Source organism: Onychomys torridus, chromosome 23 (assembly GCF_903995425.1).
Source record: "Onychomys torridus chromosome 23, mOncTor1.1, whole genome shotgun sequence".
NCBI lineage: Eukaryota > Metazoa > Chordata > Mammalia > Rodentia > Cricetidae > Onychomys > Onychomys torridus.
This window is the reverse complement of record NC_050465.1, coordinates 63,563,275-63,579,878: the sequence shown is the minus strand read 5'-3', so window position 1 is coordinate 63,579,878 and position 16,604 is coordinate 63,563,275. Positions and strand designations below refer to the sequence as shown.

General features: G+C 44.8%; 1 protein-coding gene across 1 annotated transcript in view; it reads left to right on the top strand.

The window, feature by feature from the left end:
* Wdfy1 (WD repeat and FYVE domain containing 1) overlaps positions 1 to 16,604 on the top strand; it is a 47,800-nt gene that overhangs the window by 8,196 nt on the left and 23,000 nt on the right. The window contains exons 2-3 of the mRNA XM_036173236.1: positions 11,731 to 11,798; positions 15,611 to 15,684. Of these exons, the coding sequence (XP_036029129.1) occupies positions 11,731 to 11,798; positions 15,611 to 15,684 (142 nt within the window). The remainder of the gene's footprint in view (positions 1 to 11,730; positions 11,799 to 15,610; positions 15,685 to 16,604) is intronic.

Genomic DNA, 16,604 nt, shown 5'->3' with positions numbered 1-16,604 from the left:
GCTGGCCCTCGTCTCTTAACCACTGTTAAACCTTGATCACTATAGTACCCTTCATGAGGAAGGAGCTCTTGAGCCCTAGCATGCCCTCCTTGAATCTGTCTTGCCAAACTTACAGTCTCCAAAATGGCTTTTGTGATGTCTTTTTTCCATGTCCTTTCGTTAATGTTGTCTGTCATCATGTCTGTAATTGGATGCAGGGGAGCTTGTAACTGTTCTGTACCCAACTCTGTTTCCACGTCTGTTTCTCACTTCTTAGTGGTTCTCGCCAATGCGTTCTCTATCCCGTTAACAGCTTACACCTCTCTCCACCTGGATGCTGTGGCTCATGTGCACCCTCCTCAAACCATTGGCCCTCCCCTGTCTCCCACACCCCAGCCTTTTAGGACCACTTCTGTTTCTCTTTCCATCATGGAGTAATTCTTCCCTGACTACCGATGTCAGCTTCCTCCAGCTTACAGTAAGGTGTTAGGTGCTGTTGGTTTGGATTTATTAATCTGATCCTCTCATATGAGGTGCTGTTGGTTTGGATTTATTAATCTGATCCTCTCATATGGTCAGTAGCTCCAAAGAGCAGGTCACACAGCAGGCCATGCAAAGCTACAGCTAACTAGCATCATTGGGTTGATTGACAGAAAGAGACTCACGTTGCTGTATCGTGGGCCTTTCCCAGTCTGGTTGACTTCAGCCACCTGCAAGTATTTCCATAGGAACAAAGCTGAAATGTAACCAGTGGTATTGGTCTTTAGTATTAAGCTGTTTATCTTACCTTCTTTCTGTGAAATGCACTTAATAAATTATTCTGAAAGTTAAGAGAGCAGGAATGTGTACTTACTCACTTTATAGAATATTTTTTCATACTTCATAATAAAATAATCTCTTGTCTTTTTAATTTTTGAGTCAGGGTTTCTCTTGTAGACTAGGCTGGCCTCGAATTCACTATCTACCCAAGAATGGTCTTGAACTTTAAATTGTCCTGGTCCAACCTCTTTAGTGTTGGGTTTCCATGTGTGAGCCACCACACCCTGTTTATGTGGTGCTGAGGCTGGAACTTGGTTTGGTGCCTGCTAGGCAAGCACCCTACCACCTGGGTTCAAAAGTCATCTCTTTAATTATTCATTTCCCTCAGAGCACACACAGCTTTACTCAGCACAGTTCCCTTCAAGATCAAAGTGAACCTGCAGCCAGTGTTCTTGTACAGATTTGGAGTGAGAGGCCTGTGTCGGGATAGTTTCCCCCTCTTATCTCATCTTCTTTGCTTGTGTGCTGGCAGGGGCAGCCACCTGGAAAGGCTTCTGGGGAAATTGGAGGTGCTTGAAGTCGTTGTTGATAGGGAGCATTGGGGGGTGCTACGTTATGGTTGGTTTGTACAAAATACTACTTGAACTGGATTTCCTTGGGTACTTGAGGACCCCTAAGGGCCTTCTTAGTAACTCTGTGTTCCCCCCAACATTCCCTGCCTGTGTGCTTAGCCTTCTGGGGAAATTGTTTGAAGGGCGTGAACTTTGTGGGGGTGTGGGGGTTACTATTTTTGTCCCATCCATGCCCTCACCTGCGATGTCAGCCCGCCTTTGCACCATCCCCACCTCGGTACATCCTTCCCAGCCTTTTAAATTCTTCTAGGATTTAAACTAGTGTAAAGCTTACAACAAAATAGTGTAAAGCTTACAACGGTGTGTCCAATGTTAGTTCGATTGACTCACTAAACAAACTAATAAAGAGCCAGAGAGCAGAATTTAAAAATAATTCAAGCTGTGTTTCCCCTGGGTTAATTTAATCTTGGGTTTCCAGACAGCTCTGCAGGGCTATGGGTAGAGCTGAAGTTGTTTGTTGGTCATTATTATTATTAATATTATTATGATGATGATGCTGACCTGAGCTTGTCTATATTATTCCTGTCCTCTGGGGTGGCATTTTCCTTAGACTTCTTGTGTGCACAGGAGTCACACAGCATCATTTTGCTGCCAGTAGTAAAAGATTACATCTGGACTGGTTTCTCCAGTCACACAGAGAACCTGCAGGAGGCATTTCAGGCACATGTCCGGGGCTTCCTGGGAGGCATTAACTGATTAGGTGGTGGGAGTGCTGGGGTCCCTGCGAATCTTCTCTGGGTGGTCCACAGACCCTTAAGCTGTCCAGTATTCCTTCTTTCCTGTAGTGCAGGCCAGTAAGTGCAACCAGGCTTGAGGCTGGTTTTCTAGTCTTTTGTTTTAGAAGATCCACTCAGCAACCGTTCGCTGCTTCGCCTCCCTGTTCCCAAAGGAGACACTTTGTTCTCTAGCGGAAATGCAGAGGTCAGAGTTCCAGCCACTTGGTTGGAAGGAAATTGCTGTTTATTTGATAAAGCCAGACTGAAGTGGTGATGGTATCATTCCGTCTTCCTTTCAGGCTAATGTCTCAGTGTTCTAGAACCCAGCTTAGTGCCAGAATTCAACACTGTTATCTGGATCCTCCAGAGATACAGTCAGACTAGGAAGCAATGTGCTTTGTTGTGGGGACAGACGTGTTCAGAGTCCAAAGTCTGGTAGTATCAGCATGCAGTCACAGTAGTCAGCTTTCTTTACAGTCACGATTTCCCCGGAGTTTAAGATAAATCAGGACCTTGGTCTTACTTTGTAGCATATTGTATATTTTGAAATTTGCTTTTTAATTAATTTGTTGAACACTACCTATTTATCAGGATAAAATTAGAAAATGATTAAATTGCTTTATTTCTGTTGTCCCGGGAGGAAGTGTTATTTCTGGAGGTGGAGAGGGCTTGATTTTGGGCTTCTGCAGAAACACTTGAGTGTCATTGGAGATCACAAGTGGGCATGTGGTTATATTCATGGTTATTGTCCTGGTATCCTAATAGGTCCTGGAAAATATGTAGCACACCCAAATGTATGTCCTCAGGGGGTGGCAGGTTGAAAACAGTACTCATTAGTTCTACTAGATGCTTCCTGGCTTGGGAGTCAGTGCCTTTTTGGGGGAGACCATGCTGTGTGTCTGTCGTGGCAGCGGCAGCGGCGCAGGCCTTTAATCCCAGCACTTGGGAGGCAGAGGCAGGAGGATCTCTGTGAGTTTGAAGCCAGCCTGGTCTACAGAGTTCCAGGACAGCCAGGGTTACACAGAAAAACCTTGTCTCAGAGAGAGAGAGAGACTGACTGACTTTATGGGCTTGGTGTTGGTAATTCCCGTGTGTGTGTGTGTGTGTGTGTGTGTGTGTGTGTGTGTGTGTGTGTGTGTGTTTCAAGGCAGGGTTTCTCTGTGTATCCCTGGCTGTCCTGGGATTAAAGGTGCCACCACCACCTGGCTTAAAATGTATCCTTATGTGTATTCTATTTCCCTGCATTAGTTAGCCTTTGCTCTGACCAGAGCACCCCAAAGCAGTGGCTTAAAGCAGCAGGTATTTCATTGTCATGAGCTGTGGGTTGGTGGAAAAGTTGAACTGACTCAGGTCAGCTCACTCGTGCTTATGTCCAGTCCTGTGTCTGTCTCAGCACCTGGAGAAGTAGCTAGTTCCAGGCTGGTCAAGGGCAGGTCAGCTAAGACCCGGGCTCCCTCTTCCTGCCGTAGTTTCCCCTCTGCAGGCTAGCCCCCCTGGTTCATGTATTTTGGCAGGCCTCCAGGACAGGGAGCGGCAACAGGAAAGGCCTTTCTCAGAAGAACCCCGGCAGCACTTCTGACACGCTGTGGGCGGCAGAGACACCAGGCAGCCTACCAACAGGAGTGGGAGGAATAGACTCAACCTCTCGATGGGACGGCTGTAAAGTCAGATAGTAAAGGGCAGGGAGCAGCAAGGGGTCATGGAGCACACTTCACACACAGTTATCTGCCACAAACTCTGACACACTGCATTTCACACTAGATCCTGCTAAATCCAGACCTTGAGGTAGTGCAAGATTTTTATTAGCATCACTATTCCAACTTCGCACAAAAGTCAGGTTTTCTTCCAGCTTTGGGGCACAAGTCTAGTTGAACCTAGACTTTTGGGTGCTCTGAATCTCTTTGCTTAGGGGAGCAAAGAACCTGCTATGTAATAGTTCATGTTTGTTTAGAAGTTACTGCGATAGTGGAAAACATGTAAATTTCTGGAGAGGTTCTTTCACTTTTTTTTTTTTTAACTATACAAAGCTACTTTATATTGAATTGTATCTCTTGTCAGGTTTTAAAATTAGGAGATTTTTCTCACTTTCCAATAAGAGATGGATAACATTGGACAAGGCAGCTTGAGTCGGCCAGTGTGGCAGGGGCCATGTTGGCTTGTGTGATTTTGAAGAAAACTTTCTGCTCATTTCTGTCTCCTGAAGCATAAACTGGAGGTAAAAAATGTCCATCATCTTCACCACAGAGTAGCTTGCTCTCTGCAGATCATAGGTGTTTCCAGAATCCCTGTGTGGGTCTAGAATGCAGAAAATCTTTACCTGTACAGTTCAGTGCTGAGGACTTACAGGAACTAAGCGGGACACTTGGAGGGTTGTAGCCTATTACATCTTTCAAACCAGGGAGCCTTGTGGGAGAATCTCCTTCCCAGCCTTCTCTGTTTAGACGGGGTTTCTCTGTAGCTTTGGAGCCTGTCCTGGATCTCGCTCTGTAGCCCAGGCTGGCCTCGCACTCACAGAGATCCGCCTGGCTCTGCCTCCCAAGTGCTAGGATTAAAGGCATGCGCCACCACCTCCTGGCTTTTTCGAAGCCTTCTTGCATCTGGTTTCTTAGTCACAATCTGCAGGCCCTGTGTTCTGCTCCTTTGGGAGTGATCCAATCAGGGCCTTGTCCATCCAGGAATTCTAGCTGTGTCTCCTTATGGATGCTAGAGTCCCTTCTTTGCATGATAGTGGCCTGCAGGGAAACACTCCTGACCTTTGGCTGCTGGGGGATGTCTTTCTGTACACTATGAATATATGTTGTTCCCATTGGTTAACAAATAAGCTGTTTTGGCCTATGACAAGGCAGCTTAGAGGCAGATGGGAAATCCAAGGAGAGAGACAGGAAAGAGAAAGGCAGAGACTACAGAGAGGCCAGCTGCCACCAAAGAAGCAGCAAGATGCCAGCAGACCGATAATGCCACGACCACGTAGCAATTTATAGATGAATAGAAATTTAACATATAAGAGCTAGCTAGCTGGGAGGCACCCAGGCAGTGGGACGGGGACCTGTCCTTAGTGCATGACCTGGCTGTTTGGAACCTTGGGCTTACACAGGGACACTTTGCTCAGCCTGGAAGGAGGGGACTGGACCTACCTGTACTGAATCCACCAGGTTGAATTGAATCCCCAGGGTAGTCTTGGCCCTGGAGGAGATGGGAATGGAGGGGAGGGGCTGGGGTGAAAGGTGAGGGCGGGGGCGGGAGGGGGGAGGACAGGGGAACCCATGGCTGATATGTAAAATTAAAACACAAATATAATTTTAAAAAAGGAAAAAAAAAGAGCTAGCTAGCAAGAGGCCTGCCATAGGCCATACAGTTTATAAATAATATTAAGCCTCCAAATGATTATTTTGTAAGTGACTGGTGGGGGGAGGGGGACACTCAGGACCTGAGAAAACTTACAGCTATACTTGACCAAGCCTATACCAGGCACAAGTTTCTACTGATGGCCAGCAGACCACAGAGCAGGAGTCTTAGTGAGGCACACAGAAGCCTCTAGAGTTGCTCTTGTTAAGAAGGACAAGTGGCTGTCATTTATTTGAAGTTGCCTGATTCTTGTGCCTGAGGCTGCAGAACACCTTAAAGCCTTCATTTAGTTTACACTCATCAGCCTTCTTTGCTCTTAAGGAGTGGAACATTTTTACATTTTCTCTTTTAGATATAGCTACACTTGAACACTAGACAAAACCCATCCCTGCGCATTGGGAATGTATGTAATTGGTGTGTAATTGGTGGCATGGCAGAAGCTCCCCATGGACTGACTGTTGTTGTCCTCAGATCCTGGAAAGGACCTAGAGTCAGAGATCGCTACTCCTCACACTGTCCACCCCATCACTCTACCTGGTGCCTGCAGCGCCCTAGCGTGTGCTTGTACAATTTAGTCATATAACTTTCATTTAGCTCTTTTAAGGAAAACTGAGTATTTTTGGCTTAAAAGATGGGTCAGTAGGTAAAGGCACTTGGCACCAAGGCTGAGGACCCACATTGGGTCCCCAGAATCCTCATGGTGGAGGGAGACCCAACTCCCATAAGTTATCTTCTGACCTCCACCTGTGTGCTGTGTGCATGTGTACGCACCAACGTGTGTACACACCAACATACACCCTTCAGATAAAAGTGTTAAAAAAGAAAACTACATTTTATAAACATTTCTACATATCTACTGGCCTTCGTAATTATTTTTAGTGGCCATATAAGCTATTAAGCTACAATGCCATTTGATAACCCATCTCATTATTTAACCTTTTCTCCAAATCCTGATTCTTACCTTTTAACTTTTAGATGGGAAGTTCTGGGTTTTGTTTTGTTTTTCTATTTCATTAATTTCTCCTGAACAGTTGCCAAGCCTGAAATCCCTGAATTCAACCAAGTTTGCCATCTTTCTTTTAGAAATGATACACGCTTACTCATTTGTACTTAACTGTTTCTCTTCTCCCACTGTGGGTCCTGAGGATCGGAGGCAAGCACCTTTACCTGGGGACCCATAATTCTGCCGTTAATTTGTCTTACTCTTATAGTCAGATAAAGGTATGTTTCTTACTATATGCTGTGGCCAAACTCTTGCCAACACGTTCTAGTTTGGAATGCTGACAAAAATCTCAGTACAATGAGCACTTCACTACTGTCTGAGCGTTGCCATGCTTATCCTGCACAGCAGCGCAGTACCCAGACACTTAGTGTGGAAGATTGAAAATTCAGAACTGCAGTCTTGTGTGCTGACGGACAGGATCACAGCTCTGAGCCATCTCTGCTCTTTCTAGATGGGTAGTGGAACCCTCCACAGGGATAAGGCTGTGGCGAAACCTGCAAATCACTTATGTAGGCTCAGAAGGAAATGATGCACTTCCATTCCAGGTATCTTTTGGAAAAGCAGACTATTGTTTGAAAACAGAAATTAGGGAAAGATAAAAAAAAAGAATGATTCTGAGGTGTTTTTTTAGAAAGTTTTCTTTTGAGGCTGCTAGGGTCTTGGAGTATCAGAGATCCAGCCACAGTAGGGAATGAATAGAAAAGGTGGCAGGAAAAACAGGGCCTGACTGGGCTGGCGAGATGGCTCAGCGGTTCAGAGCACTGCCTGCTCTTCTAGAGGTCCTGAGTTCAATTCCCAGCAACCATGTGGTGGCTCACAACCATCTATAATGGAATCTGATGCCCTTTTCTGACATGCAGGCATACATGCAGGCAGAGCATTCATACCTAAAAAAACTTACATACATAAATAAAATGTAAACAAACAACAAACAAAAATCCCTGAACTTTCGGGGTGGGAGTAGAGTTGTCAAGTATGAACTGTTCTGCTGATTTAGTTCTGCATAGGAACATGTGAGGGAGCAGCTTCAACACTGTGCTGCCAGAAAACATTGGGCCTGTGGGCAACAAACAAAACCACCAGACCTCAGTGCTTAATGGAGCTGGCTTATTATACAGTTCAAGGTTTTGAGTACTTTGCATTCAGTAAGACATCACACACACTGTTGCTTTCAACTTACTGGAGAGCAGGCTTTGCTTCAACTTTGCTGACTAGTCAGTGTTTTAGCCTGGAGTTTCTTAAAGTATTACTAACTAGTACTCTTGAACCCTGTTTTTTATAACCCCCATTAAGGCAAGGAGAAACACTCTGATCAGAATATGAAACAGATTCCCATGTACCTTGTAGACGTTGAAAAACATTAACATACAGATTCTTGAGGATCCTGGGGTGTTGGGGATTAGATTTAATGTTGTTTTGATTGAACCATAGACACGGAAGGCTCTCAGCAGCATAGGAAGGGAAAGAATGGTTATGGTTTGAAGATGAGATCTCTGGGTAGAGGGCATAAAGCTGAAGTCTACTGCCTGCGCCGAGCCTGATTCCCAGTGAGGTTGGCCTTCTCTGTCTTTATACAATAAGCACTTTTCAAGGGATACTGTGAAAGTTTCAGTTTCTTAGCTTGCTGGTTGGGTCCTAGCCAGGGTCAGATTTGTGCCGACCAAGTAGTATGCTGTTTGTTCTACAAAGAAAAATACCATCCCTAAGGTGTGTGGATTTGGTTTTTCAGGTCTAGTGACGTGTGGGAGAGATGGGTTTTTAAGATGATTTCCTCCCGACTGGGTCTTCTGATGTCTGAATGTTGCCCTTTCTGAGCACAAAGGGAAAAGTGTATCCCACTAAATCCATGACCTTTGTGGTGGCAGAGTTTTAGTGAATTACCAACATCATCATCTTCCATAGACTTAAAAATCTTGACAGTGGTTAGCTGCCAGATTTAACCCTTTCAGTGGTCCTGTTGTAAATAAAGCCAGTGAGCTTAAGCAGAGCTGCATGGAACATGGCTTGATCTTCAGCGGCCTTTGTACCTTGAATTTGGACAGGAGGGAGGATCATGGAGTGGACTTAATTTTCACCTTAGAGTTGGCCTTCAACTTATTAACAATCCGCTTTGGCCTCATCTATTGTGCTGAATGTAGCCATAGGATCTCTGTGTAGACCAGTTTGGCAATGGTCTTAATCAATAAAAAACACGGAGCCAAATATACGGCCGAAAGCCTTAGAGAGATCAGGGAAATAGGGAAAGCCACCAGCCAACCTTCCTTCACCAGCTCTGCAGCTTCCAAAAAGGGTGACTTCCTGTCTACCCAGGCTTATATGCCTTGCTGTTCTGCCATCTATCTGGCTTGCTGTCTAGCTACATCACTTCCTCTTCCTGGCCAGCTCTGTCACTTCCTGTCTGTACAGGCCTCCAGAACTCTATGGTTGGTACTGGGATTAAAGGCGTGTGTCACCACTTGGCTCTGTTCCCTAGTGTGGCCTTGAACACACAGAGATCCTGCCTGCTAAGTGATAGGATTAAGGGCGTATGCTACCACTGCCCGACTTCTTTGTTTACTTAAAATGGCTTGCTATTTCCTCTGATCTCCAGGCACACTTTATTTATTAAAGCACAAATAAAATATCACCACATTTCTGATTTAAGCAACATGGAGTATAGTCAGCACAGGTAAGGCCCCTTTTGTGAATCAGTTCTAGGGATAATCCTTGTATACTTCCATTGAGTTTTTAGATGGAGTTGTGTTGAAATAGTATCCGACCTATTATTATCTGCCTCGAAGGACAAGTCTATAGAGAATAGTTCATGGTGAGGGAGGAGAGTACCATCTGGAGACTTGAAATATGGCAACTCGCTGGTTTTCAAGGCCTGAGCTGGGCAGTTCCAGGAGCTAAGTTTGCCCCTTGAATCCTGGGATTGCTTTTGCTGAAGTACATTTGTTGTGGTGTTTTAACAGGTTCCCCTGTCCTTCTGTCCTCCCGATATACTGAAACCAGTCAGACTCGGTTGGCCATCAGACATACATAAAGTGGGGTTCTGTGCTGTGTCATCATGCCATTGATTTAGTCGGTGAAGATCACTGTTCAGTTTGAATTGCCGTCTAGTCATACACACACAGTGGGCTATGCAGATCTTGAGGTAGTGGGACGTCTTCTACCAGATGGACACAGCTCTGGTGACCAGTCCCAGAGCCATTTTCTCTTCCTCACACCTCTGCAATCTGCGTCCTTCCCCAGAATCAGTCGGCCATTCTTTTTTTTTTTTTTTTTTGCCAGAGCTGAGGACTGAACCCAGGGCCTTGCGCTTGCTAGGCAAGCGCTCTACCACTGAGCTAAATCCCCAACCCCTCAATCAGCCATTCTTGAGTTTTGTCCCTGTGGAAGAGTTACTTGCCTTGAACTTCAAATGGAAATAACGTGATAAATAAATGGAACTATGTATCAACACTTAGTTTCTTTATACATTTCAGTCTAAAATCAACATTGGTCAACTGTCGTGTTGCTATTGGAAATATACTTTTATTTATTCATCTTTGTGTGTGTGTGTGTGTGTGTGTGTGTGTGTGTGTGTGTGTGTTTGTATGTGTGTGTGTGTGTGTGTGAGTGTGTGTGTGTGGGTGGGTGTGTGAGTGGCATGGCTCAGGGAGGACAACCCATGAGAGTCAATCCTCTCCTTCAACTGTGTATCAAAGATTGAACTCAGATCCTCATTCCTTTTTTTTTTTTTTTAAGATTTATTTATTTATTATGTATACAGCATGTATGACTGCAGGCCAGGACACCAAATCTCATTACAGGTGGTTGTGAGCCACCATGTGGTTGCTGGGAATTGAACTCAGGACCCCTGGAAGAGCAGACAGTGCTCCTAACCTCTGAGCCATCATCTCTCCAGCCCCCAGATCCTCATTCTTGATGGCAGCTGCCTTTACCCAGTGAGGCACGTTGTCAGCCCATTATTAGAAATATAAACACGATCGTCAAAGAATGACAGTGGACTATGAGAAACTTGTGAGCAAAGCAGACCCCACTAGATGCAGTTACACAGGGGGACTGGAGCAGAAGAGCCTGCCGCAGAGCTTCGGCCAGGCTGCCCCTGTTGTTTTCTCCTTCTGCAGTGTGTGTGTGTGTGTGTGTGTGTGTGTGTGTGTGTGTGTGTGTGCGTGCGCGCACACACACACACACACACACACACACACACTCTGCCCTTTGGCTCTGTTGCTCAGTTACTTTCCTGCACACAGGATTTCCTCACAGCCCTGTGTGCCCTGATGAAAAAGAGGCCAGAGACACAATGTGGGACACTTTCCTCCAGGACAGGAGGCTGAGGATTGTGGTGGATATGCGAGGCCTCCCACTGACTGAGGCACTTACACCTCTCTTCCTTCCCCAATCCCATCCTGCTATTCCATAAGCATGCTGCTTCATTTTTTCCGTTTTTGCTTCTGTGGGATAGGGTTTTGCTATGTGTTGGAGGCTGGGCCTTAATTCATGATGATCACTCTCCTGCTTTAGCCAGGATTGTAGGTGTGTGTGTCCCTGGACCCAGCTTTTCTTTCTTTGTGTGCTTGATACCTTCCTCAGTGTCTCCTGGTGAGACAGTCATGTGACTGTTGGTACAATCTGTTTTACCCAGAAAAGTAGTTGATAGTTTTCAGCTTCCTTTGTATGTCATTATACAGTGAATGTTTCTATGTTATTAAATTACTTGAAAACTTGACTTCTAGGTATTATATAACTTACCATGGTCATACTGTGTGATATACAATATATTATATATAAGTATATATACCATATATAATATACTAAATTCTGTGTATATGTATATTTCCCTTTGAATAACTTTGTAAGATCAATTTAAAATGTTGAATTTTTAAAATAAAAAACAAAGTTGTCCTGAATTACAAAAGAAGATAACCCCATTGCATACACCACTGAGGGTGAGCATTCTTATGACTTGGATGTCTTTTATGCACACTTTGGAGAGTAAGCCTTTCTATAAAGCACTGTAGCAAACTCTCTCTGCCAAGGCTGCTTTTTGCTTTGCACTGAATCTGGAGAATGGTGAGCTGGTGCTTGTGTGGAGTACATTAATGTATATGGGTAGTCAGACACCACCGATGGAAATGTTTAAAGATGACAGTGTCTGCAAATACTTGGCATGGGTATTAATTCTCGTCCTGTTGTGCTGATTTTGTAGTATTAGATGATTGTCAGTTCTGCCCAGTTAGCTGTGACATGGCATTCAGAAGATTTTATAGATAAAATGACTGAGCACTGCTCTCCCTCCTTGTCTCCACAGAACCATCCGAGTATGGCTGAAAAGAGACAGTGGCCAGTACTGGCCCAGCATCTACCACACGATGGCTTGTAAGTCACACAATTCTCTACTTAAGGGCCTTGTTTCTGATGCCTTTGATGACTTAATTTCAAAAGGCCTGGCTGAAAATTGCTGCTGGATTTCAGAATATGTTCCTTTGTTGCCTAAGACTCTAACGGGCTGTAATAAACCACAGGAAAACTCCTTTCCAGAGGCATTTTGTCTACCAGCCTAACTGAAACAGGACCACAGTTGAAGAAGGAAATGATTACAGAACAAAACAGAAAAGGGCCCTTTTCCTTCATCCTGATTTGTCCAGCTTTAACTCAGCAGTTACTTCACAAAAATGACCTTTACAGTTTCTTAGGGTGTAAGTGCTCTTACTTTGGCAGATAGTTGGAGGTTGTAGGAAAACTTGAAGTGTCAGTTCCTTTCTGTCTACTGTGTGGGTACTGTGGAGCAAACTTGGGCTTTTCAACATCTGCCTTTAAATGCTGAGCCTTCTCATTGGCCGAGCAGTCACTTTTTCCTCAGTGGTTAGGATTAGTTAGGTTAGTGAGTTAGCAGCCTTTCGCCTGCTCCTTTCACTGTCCCTCAGTGTTGTAAAAAGATGTGGACCGAGGAGCAGCACTTTGTAGATGGAGAGTCTTCTCAGAAGCTGGGCATGGAGCTCAGTTGGAAGAGTGTTTGCTTAGCATGCTTGCAGCTCAGTTCAGTACCCAGCATGGCATGAAACTGGGCATGGTTGCCCATAGTTACACAGCAAGGTTCAAAGACCAGCCTGGGCTACGTGAGACCCAGTCTCTTAGGATGCCCTGACATAGAATTACCCATACATCGTCAAGCCAGTGTACATACCATCACATTACCATATCTCTACCTTTCTTCTTTCCTTCAGCTTTTCTCAGACAAAGCCCTGCAGAAAATGCCTGGATGCCACCCAAGGCCAAGTGGGAGGTGACTCTTTCTGTCCCAAACAGCCACAAAGGAGACAGCTTCTGAGGGAATCCTCTATTTAGAAACTGTTCCACCGTGGGCCTCCGTGATGTGGGAGGTGGGGTGGGACAGGAGCAGGCCAGAGGCTAGTCACACTCACAGGAGTAAATGGAGTACATAGGCCTTTTTTGTAATGTGGTCTTAGCTCCCAAGTAGTGAGCCAACAGCCACAACTCTGGGACTCCTTGAGGCACTGTTTGTGGATGACCCGCTAGGAAGGGAGATGGCTTTGTTGTGAGCTCCACGGCTACTGCTGAAGGACACTGTGGGGCTCCTCCATGGGAGGCCTCATGCCGGCTGTCCTGGCTGTCCTGAGACGCATTCCAACAACGCTAGTTTAGGACTGGATCTGCAGTTACTAATCAAGACATTCTGTGTGATGGGAACGTCAGTGGTTTATCAGTGTTAGACCTTCCAGAGCTTTGGACAACTGCTCAACTTCTTTATGTTTATAATCACTCAATGAAAATGAAACACTGTTGAAATCCTACTTAATAGTAAGTATTAGCAGTGGAATACTGAGCACATTGGAAGACTCCCTGAAAGGCTGTTCATGATATGCCAAGTAGTAGAACCTTCTTGTTGCCCATGTCTGCGTGTATTGTGGCAGCATAGCCTTGGTTCCTTACTCAGAATTCTCTCCTTACTTATGACACAACTGTCTTAGTTAAAGCTCTTCTGGAGCCTGTTTGAGCAACAGGGCTGCAGGAGGTGATATCCTCTGGGCCTCGTTAGCTACACCAGCCTCACAAAAGGGCTTCAGCTGGACTCATGGCTTCCTTCTTCCCAGTGGCCCAGGCGCAGATCTGGTAGCTGAGGGAGCAACAGTCAGGGAAGTCACCCCAGTGCTGGCAGAGCGTGGTCATGGTGGCGGAACGCCTCCTCAGGGCTGTTGGTGTTCATCTTCTCAGGCCCCAGCCCTGCTTTCCTCCACAGTTCACATTGGGGTCATAACTTAGCCTCTTGGGTCCTGAACATGGGGCTCATGTTCCTAAGATGCTGAGACCGAGATGCTTGTGCCCCACATTCAATTGTTACTCTTCAGATTCTCCGTCCCTCCCTTGTCCCCTGAATTATTTTTCTTGCTGGGAAGCTGTGTCTCTAGCCTTCCCTTTTCCAAATATTTTGTGCAACTTTATTGTGAATTAGAAACAGTAAATTACATCTATTTATATTGTGTGGAGGGAGATGCTTCAAGTGGAGGTCAGAGGACAACTTGTGGGAATCTGTTGTCTCCTACCATGTGGATCCTAGGGATCAAACTCAGGTCATCAGGCGGGACTCCCCCTCACGGCTGTTAGATCTTGAGCATGTGACCATGGTCCTCTCTGTCCCCATCTGTCCTTTTCTTGGCTTCACTGGCTCTCTTGAGGTAGTTCCCAGTTTAAGAAGGAGGGCTGGTACCGGTCGGTGGTGGCTCACACCTTTAATCCCAGCACTTGGGAGGCAGAGGCAGGCGGATCCCCGTGAGTTCGAGGCCAGCCTGGTCTACAGAGCAAGATCCAGGAAAGGTGCAAAGCTACACAGAGAAACCCTGTCTCGAAAAACAACAACAACAAAAAAAAACCAGAAACAAAACAAAACAAAAAAAAAAAAAAAAGAGGAGGAGGTGGAGGGCTGGAAAGAATAGGCCTTGGGCCCTGCAGTGGCTGCCTAACACTGCATGCCATGTTTTTTTCTGCACACAGCTGCTGCTGCTGCTGTGTTTCATTGTTACTGTCTGAGACAAGGTATCACTCTGTAGCCTAGGCTAGCCTTGAACTCACAGCAGTCTTTCTGTTCAGCCTAATGGAATGAGAAAACTTCAAGTTATTTTCAAGCTCTAACTTCCTTTGGAGATTTTTTTTTCTCTCTGACTTTTCCTTTTGGGATTTGAGGGAGTGTGTCACTGCATGGACGCCAGGCAGCATGGGACTTAATGGGAAGGCAGTTTGGCCTTGAATTTTGAACCTCCTCCCTCTGTCTCTAAGTGCTCAGTTACAAGCTTGCACTACCCAGCCAAGCCCTCATTTATATATTTGTTTGTTTTTGATAGGCAGTTTTAATCCAAAGCCACACACATCTGGTTTATTTCTCTCCAGCATGCATTTTTATGCTGTGGGTCTTTCATTGCTAGTTAAAATTATTTATAGAGAGTGAACCCAAACAGTTCTGTCTCCAAATGTTTGGTTTTAGAAATCACATTTGTTCTGATTTAGAAAACAGTTTGGAGTATTTTCTGTTTAAGAAATTTATTCTGTTGCCCATGGTTCCTGGAAGAGGGATGGATGGCTTGGCCATAATTGGTGTGTGCATAAAAGACGTCAATGCTATCCCATGCAGTCACAGCTCTGATTACTGCAAATTGGGGTGTGTGTGCTTATTGCAAAGGGATTAATTTTTATTTTTCTCTTGGGGAAAAAAATAATCCCATGATGGGTTTCCTTGCTTGTTGACATATGCCAAGGGATTGGAATTCTCATGCAAGTACCCTTCTGGCATTTTTTAGAGTCCAACTAATCATTGGTCTTTTCTGGGGAAGGGTGGCAGGGCAGAGTGAGCATCTGGATGTCAGAGCATGCCCAGAATCACTGGTTCCGGAGGCATCTGTGCTATAGCAGGAGCTCTACCCAGAAGAGACTTCACGCTGGCCAACTTCACCCACAGTTCTAAAAGTAACTGTAAGATGACTTACACCATTCCAGTTTTAAACATGAGCCATGGGAACTTCAGTTACATTTTCAATGTGTACAATTTATTTTTCATAAAGCATTTTTTGTCTATTTTTAAAACCTAAACTGCATAACTCTTCTTAATAATAATATGCTTTTAAAAATGGTTTCCAATACTTACCTTTTCTCACAGTGTGGTCTTGTCTTTCTGGCAGCTCCTTGCTCTGCTATGGCTTACCATCACGACAGCAGACGGATCTTTGTGGGCCAGGATAATGGGGCTATAATGGTAGGTAGTGTCTCCAATGTATTCAGTATGCCCTTTGTAAGACCACCCCATGTTTACTTATGCTGAACATGTTGTTTTGCATGAACAGTGTCAGATTCATCGTAGATATTAGACTGAAAATGAGTTCAATTAATTAATGCTTAAAAACTAATTTCGGTGGATCTCAAAATGTTCTCATGATTGGTATAGTGGTACTCAGGTCACCCACAAAGCATAGACTTTTTACAGTGGATTTGAGACCTGTAGCTGCTGCTGTCTTTAACAGTGGAGTGGAGAAATGCTGTGTATGTGTGTATTTCTGTGAAAGACAGAGCTGAGAAGACAGACCAGCTGTTCATTCAGGAACTCATGGGGTTCTAGAGGAAAGCAGTGTATCTTGAACCACTATTGGTGAAAGATGGGATATTTAAATTTTCAGTCTGTTACTGATTGGTGTTTTTTATATATTTAATCGTGTGTACATATCTGTTCATATCCTTGATAGGAATATAACTCATGCACTATATTGGTCATCATTCTCCATGTACACGTTAGTGGTTTGTTGTGGTTTGTGTTCTCATTAGATCATGTCAGCGTCACCACTTTCTAATTGCAGAACGTCATCACGTCCCCCAAAGAAAACTTGTCTTCATTGGCAGTTGCTTCCTTGTACACCTCCCCATCTGCCTGTCTCCAGTCTGCTTTCTCTGAATGGGGAGTTATCTGTCCTACACATTTTGTGTGAACAGAGTCATGTTCTGGGTGTAGCTTTTTATGTGTGTCTTCCCTGCTACAGTTTGGGTTAGTTACTTAATCCCTTTTTATGGTAGACTAATGTTCTCTCAGTTAGAGTATTCTCTTAGGTAGAGAAATTACACGTTGTCTATTGATGAGTTGATTGGCATTGGGATTATTTCCATGTGGGGCTGTTGTGAATGTTG